Raw genomic sequence first — 6,481 nt, 5'->3', positions numbered from 1 at the left:
ATTAGCATGACTGCTTAGGGCTTACGGACCGGTTAACACTCGTGAAAGGCCATGCCAACATAAACTTGCCCCTCATCAAATTTAATATAAAAAAAGAGTTCAAGTTGTACTCGCGTCTCGTCCGATTTTACTCGATTAATCAACTCGGTTTTAAAAAGAGTAATGACGACGCAACTCGACGAATCGGAACATCACTAGTGAATACAACTAGCTCTAGTTGTTTAATGCAGTCTGCTCGCTTGTCCGTAGGTTCATCAGCGCGTTGTAGAGTCGTAAACATCAACTATCAATTATCACTAAGCCCTTAATATGGCTGATTGTATCATTGAGACAAGATCATATCATTCCACTATGTGTTATTCTTATTTCATATTGTTTGTCAATGTTAATAGCTAGTGAAGTTTAACAGTAAATGTATAACGGCGCCATACTAGCGCATTTGACTTATTGCCAATGTTGACGGAATGCTCAGGTAACTGGCACTTGTTGTAGTTAATAAGTACATAAACCTTATAGCCAATATGCGCATTGAGTTTGCTCCAATATCCACTGCTGGTTACATACAATGCAAAGACTTGGAAATCGCGTTGTTGATGTTCATTTCACGTGCCGTAAATGGGTCATTCGCAGGGTCAAGCATAACATAAACATTTCGTCGGCCTGTTATGTGTGGACGCCAGATGAATGGAGAGCTGTTCCAGCGGTGTTTAACCACGGGCCACGGACTAAACATTGGGAAATGGAAGTAAAACACGTTACTAATCACGGAACGCACATGCGACAGCCTTGACAAAAAGTTCCTTATCACGACGCGTCCGTCGTTTACGAAATCCCACTGATCGATAGCATTGCGTACGGTCGGAGCATGCGGCGAAAATGTCCGGTTGCACTATAAAATCTGTATCACCACCCGCCTTCGTGGCAGCAGTTTGAAAACTCATGCTAAACAAACTGATTTCTTGGACTGCAGTTTCATATCAGACATTTCTTAGTAACAGCCGTGATATCTGGACAAACTAATACGCGTTTGGATGAAGGTTATGTACTTATTCAACTACACAATGGCCCAGTTACTCTGCATTCGTCAAATGCATATCAATGGGCCTAGATATGACTTACAGCACATTAATCGTCTTCTCTCCACAGGAAGTCTGAGTATGTGCTATACTATCGTTTTTCCATCCGACGGACCGATAAGATTGCTCGGGCCGAGTCGAGATTTCTCCTCTGGGAAAGGCTGGATGCTGAGCCTTTAGATGTGAGTGAACACAACAAGTACACGTGAACGTTTCGTCTCACACCACATCGAGTATCGCCTATTTAGTATTTAAGCAGGGGTTATAATCGACAAATTCTTAATAAATAATAATAATACATAAATGAAATAATGTCAATTATTCACCCCGGTATTAGCGGTGCGCTGTGCACTCGCCCGCGCACGTGTTAGTGTTACATCGCCGATAAAACCAGTAAAAACGAGCGTCGTATGTTTCAGGTGCGATTTTCTCCACGGTCTGCCAAGACGCGAATGTCGCGAATGAAGCAGCCCCGCGCGTCGTACACGTCGGCCGACGCGGCTGAAATACATGATTCCCGTCTCATCGCTCGCCGCTGCAAGTGTTTACTGCACCTGAAGCGTCTGCTGCTTCGCCCGACGCACGCGCCAGAAATCGCGCCGGCAGACGCACGGCATGCGGACCGACGCGATGCGGCGGTCTTCCGCGGGCGACGGCGGACGACGCTCGCGGGGGGCATGCTGCTCCTGCGCGCAGCCTCGCGCTGTTAGGCACGGACGTCGATGTTCTGCGACGGGACTGCTGCTTTAGTGGTTTTGGCGAGCGAGAGCAGTCACGCCCGGCGGCGACCCCCTGCTTAATGCCGGGGCTTCCGGTTCGCCGGGGAGGAGGTAGAGAGCCTTGCGAGCGTCGCGGCACGCGCGCCTTCCTGTTTCGACGTCGACAGGCGAGGTCGCGAAAACCCCGTTTAAGGAAAGAGCGGCAACGGCCTAGGTTGCGATTCTGCGATGCACGTGGGAATCTATTCGCGACGATTCAGGAGGACGCGCGCAAGCGAATGCATGTTCCCGTCGAGAGGAACCAAGGGCACTGTTAGGCGTTCTGCTATCTCTGTTCGAGAAGGTGCTTGCTGCGGAGCGTCGCGGGTTCTGCCGGCCCATGGGTGGCCCAGCAGCGTGCCGAATGGACGCTACGCCATAAATCACTCCGCGACAACTCTTTTCAAAGAGTCTGAAAGCAAGCGTCGCCACTGGCTTTAACGAAGGGCAGGCGCCAGGGCGAAGGGCACCGGTGATTTGGTCGGCCAATCCCAGCCCCATCCTGCGACCGCGCAATATGCGATCCTCTCCCAGTGAATGGTCACTCATGTTCATCGCCATGGTAACGATCTGAACAAGTTAGCATCTCCCTTGGTTACGGTCGATCCAAACCGCCATGCTCTCACAATGGACGGGCCTGCTATAGCCGGTGGATCGACAGAAATCTTTTTTGGAGAGGTAAATAGCCGGAGGAGAACACCCGAATAAAAAGTGGCCAACGTGTCGATCCGCGCTGGGCTCCCGAGCCCGCCCCCCTTCACTGCCGTAGCCGTCGGTCGGGTACTTTGATGCTTGTGGCATCCCACGACCGGAACCAGACTGGCGTATTCCGTGAAGCCATACGCCGTGGATACGTTCACACACCTCGGACGTGCTTCAGCGAACGGATGCGTCCGATAGGTTAAACCGACACCAGTTGGCGGTGCATTGTCTGCTTGCCCAGGAGAAGGTTGGAGAATGCGTTGGCAGCCAGTGTTGTCTGTCGAAATCTTAGACGACGAATGCATCCTTTGGGTGCACGGAGGTAGGTGTGACAAAGCCCCAGTGATGTTTCCTACTATCCTGTCTGACACGCCAGCGGATGTCAAGTCAGGGCGATGGCAAACCGTATGCGATGGGTTTGGCGAGATGGAGCACACCGAACGCTGTACAGTAACGCGGATGCAACTAAATCACAGCAGATGATGGGTTCCACCTGGTGGAATGGTTCTCTGCTGCCTTCACATCCGGTGGTCGAAATTACGGCCGCAAACCGCCTGTCACTAGATTCCCCGCCGCAAATCCTGTGCCTTCTCCCGACTCGAAGAATTCTCCTGAATCCTGCCCCTCACTACCTCAAGTAAAACCGCTTGAGCCCTGTTAGTAAGCCAAAACATTGGCGGATGGGGTGTTTATCGACCAGTAAGCAGAAGTCCATTACAATCAACCAACTTCTCCCTGCATCGGAAATGTGCGTGTGCGTGAGCCGTCCATCCACCTACCGCGTGTGAACAGAAGTAACAAAATGCTTCCGATATAGATCAGATGGGAAGGAAAATATCGTAGTTGGTGTCTTGCGGAACCTATGTATAATTATCGACTCAGACACGTTTTGTATATAATGTTTCAACGGTTTATTGAAACTGATGCACCAACTGGAGGTTGTATGGCGTCCTATTAGTTTCGAGTGCATGGCCCTGTGAAACGTTGCCGTACCGTCGTGCGGTACCACCGCCTTTCACTTCCTCAATACTCCACGTTGTTTACTACATTCTGCCCACTTCAGGTGCTCAAGTATGGCGCACGACTTTTTAGCGATGATGGTATTGTTAGTGCCAAGGCCTAATTTCAAAAAAAACATGGTAATTGGAACTTTGACCAGATTTTATTTTCCTGGTCGATATTAGACTAACATAAGCTTGTACATATATGTAGTACTGTGTCAGCAATTGCTGTACTTTAGCCAATTTGTTATGACACTTCGCCGTGTGCCACATCTTTTTTGCCCTGGGTGATCTATTAATATAATATGCAGTATTTTATTTATTCATTATTGTATCACAATTGCCTATTATTGAAAGTTTTATCAACTTTGAAACATTGTGTAGGCAATTGATAGATTTCTTTACCATTGCGGTTGTTAGATAATATTTGGGCTTTAGACTAGTTTGCGAATTCCCTGTTTGATTGAAGACCATTTATGATACAGGTTTGTAGTTTTAGAGAGATTGTACAAACAGGGTTATTATATTACTATCACTGTCAGATATTATCTTTATATATGTAGCTAGTACTGCTACTTATACAGCTTGTAAATACACTTAGTTTAGTAAGTTATACACTTGCTAAAAATATAAAAGCTGAACCAGAAATAATGCTTTTAGGTTCAATCATTTATATAAATTGAATTTCATAAAATATACGTTTTTAAGAATAAAACTTAAACAATATAGTTATATAATATGTATACAGCAGGATATTTGTCTGGGGTGCATCCAGGTCACATGGATGCAAATGATCCTGTGTACTTGTTGATTATGGATCTGGATCATGATTGTTGATCACAGATCTGATCATGAAATGTTTATCACAGATCGTGGGATTCTACGAATGTTGATCACAGTCTGATCATGAATTGTCTTGATCACAGAGCTTGATCATGAATGTTGATCACGGATCTGGGCATTGAATTGTCTGATCACAATCTGGATCACAAATTGTTGATCACAGATCTGCGATCACGAATGGGGATCAAATGTGGTGAAGGTGGAATTGAAGGATAGCAGCCCGGCGGCAGCGACTCCGGTAAATCGCTGTTATTGCTAGTTAGGAACCATCCTGTGCATAGCTCCATTCGATAGTTGGAAGTACGTTGCTTCATATTGAGCAAGTTCATGGCACTCGATTGATCAGTCATACAGATCCGTTCCAAACCAAACACGGCGATTATAACGTGTTTAATAATGCTTGTCAATAGATAGAAGAGAACTGTAGGTGCGGTGACTAATTTTTCTCCAACATAATGGCTGTCTAATACCATCTATCTGTTCATTAGTTCAGCTAGAGATTGATACATGAACCTATGTGAATAAATACTTTATAATTTATAACTGGTTGTTTCTATGTGTTTTGGCTACAATGAGAATTGAAATCCAACTTGGAGGGAGAAATTAAAGCTATGAGTAAGTCAAAGAGGACATCAATAAGGGACGAGACGAACGAGAAAGAATTTGCCTTGGACTTACTACACAATGTATGAGAAAGACGTGAACTGAGAGAGAAGAGAAGAGGTAGAAAGAAGGACGAGACATTGAGAAGAGAGAGCAGAAAGAAAAAGAAGAGAGAGAGAGAGAGAGAGAGAGAGAGAGAGAGGGGGGAGTAAAGGGGAACAAAGACGGGGAGTAAAAATCGGCAAGAGGAACACCAGTCAGAAACAACGCTGCCGGCCATGAAAAAATTTCGACCCGTGTGGTCAGTTGACAGTTAGTACGAGCACGCTCACTAAAACTTCCCCTATCGAGATTCCCAAGACATAAAATGACATGAGATCATTGATAACTGGATAGAACGAACACAGCGCACTGCATACTGATCTGATCCCCCAAGAGAATTCAGGCAGATGCTCACGCAGCGCCCCCTAGTGCCGAGAAAAGACATTTTCCACGCTACCACAGTGTATTATTACCAGCGATGCCGACGTAGGAAAATAGTTTACACTTTACTATAAAATATGACTAGCTTGTTAGCAAGTGAACGCCTCTTGTCCGCCGCGGAGGCCGTCGCCCGAAGTTCCGGCGTTCCAACGTCCGTTACCGTGACGACCCGTACGGTACAGATGCTGACGATCTAAGGCGAGTCGTGGCATGAATGCGGGACAACGTTAAGAGTCGAAAGCGAACCCATGTTGGGGGCTTCACCGGTCGTAACTGTTCTCTGCCACACTGATGCATATACTCTCCCGCTGCTGCTGCTGCGGCGACTGCTGCTGCTGCTGCTGCTGCTGCTCCTGCTGTTGATGCTGCTGCTGCTGCTCCTGCTGCTCCTGCTGCTGCTGCTGCTCCTGCTGTTGATGTTGCTGCTGATTGTGCTGCTGCTGCCACTGTTGCTGTCTCTGCTGCTGCTGATGCTGCTCCTGCTCGTGCTGCTGCTGCGGCGGCTCCTGTTGCTGATGATACTGCTGCTGCGGCTGCTGCTGCTGCTGCTGATGATTCCACGGCAGGTGCGGAGCTTGACCCTTCGGCATCGCGACCCCCGCCGCCGCCGCCGCCGCCGCCTCCCGCTGCTGTGACTGGATCGCGCTCTCCGACTTCGCCCCCGCCGCCGCCGCCCCCGCGTTGCCGCGCCGCAGCGTCGGGTTGCTCTCGGTCTTGCGCATGTTCGCGCCGCTCGTGATGAGCCGCCCGAAGCCCTCCTGGTGAGCGAACGCGTAGCCGGAGCGCAGCGAGCGGCGGCTGCGGCGCAGCGCGCTGGAGGGACGCAGCGCGTGCTCGCTCGTCCTCGACTTGCTGAGGCGGCTGTAGCGCTGCTTGAGGCGCACGCGGTCGCTGAGCGTCGGACGCGTGTCGATGTAGAAGAACCTGCGTGGAGGAGAGAGAGATGAGAATGAGAGAGAGAGAGAGAGAGAGAGAGAATGAGTGTGTGTGTGTGTGTGTGTGTGTGTGTGTGTGT

General features: G+C 48.8%; 1 protein-coding gene across 1 annotated transcript in view; it reads right to left on the bottom strand.

The window, feature by feature from the left end:
• Positions 1 to 5,285: 5,285 nt before the first annotated feature.
• Positions 5,286 to 6,481, bottom strand: part of LOC106816909 (probable phospholipid-transporting ATPase IM) — a gene marked incomplete at its 5' end in the record, with an annotated part of 5,660 nt that continues 4,464 nt past the window's right edge. The window contains 2 exons of the mRNA XM_014821552.1: positions 5,286 to 5,371; positions 6,047 to 6,390. Of these exons, the coding sequence (XP_014677038.1) occupies positions 5,286 to 5,371; positions 6,047 to 6,390 (430 nt within the window). The remainder of the gene's footprint in view (positions 5,372 to 6,046; positions 6,391 to 6,481) is intronic.

Source organism: Priapulus caudatus, unplaced genomic scaffold (assembly GCF_000485595.1).
Source record: "Priapulus caudatus unplaced genomic scaffold, Priapulus_caudatus-5.0.1 Scaffold1526, whole genome shotgun sequence".
Classification (NCBI taxonomy): domain Eukaryota; kingdom Metazoa; phylum Priapulida; class Priapulimorpha; order Priapulimorphida; family Priapulidae; genus Priapulus; species Priapulus caudatus.
Note: the sequence above shows the minus strand (reverse complement) of the source record. Positions and strands in the feature narration are given on the sequence as shown.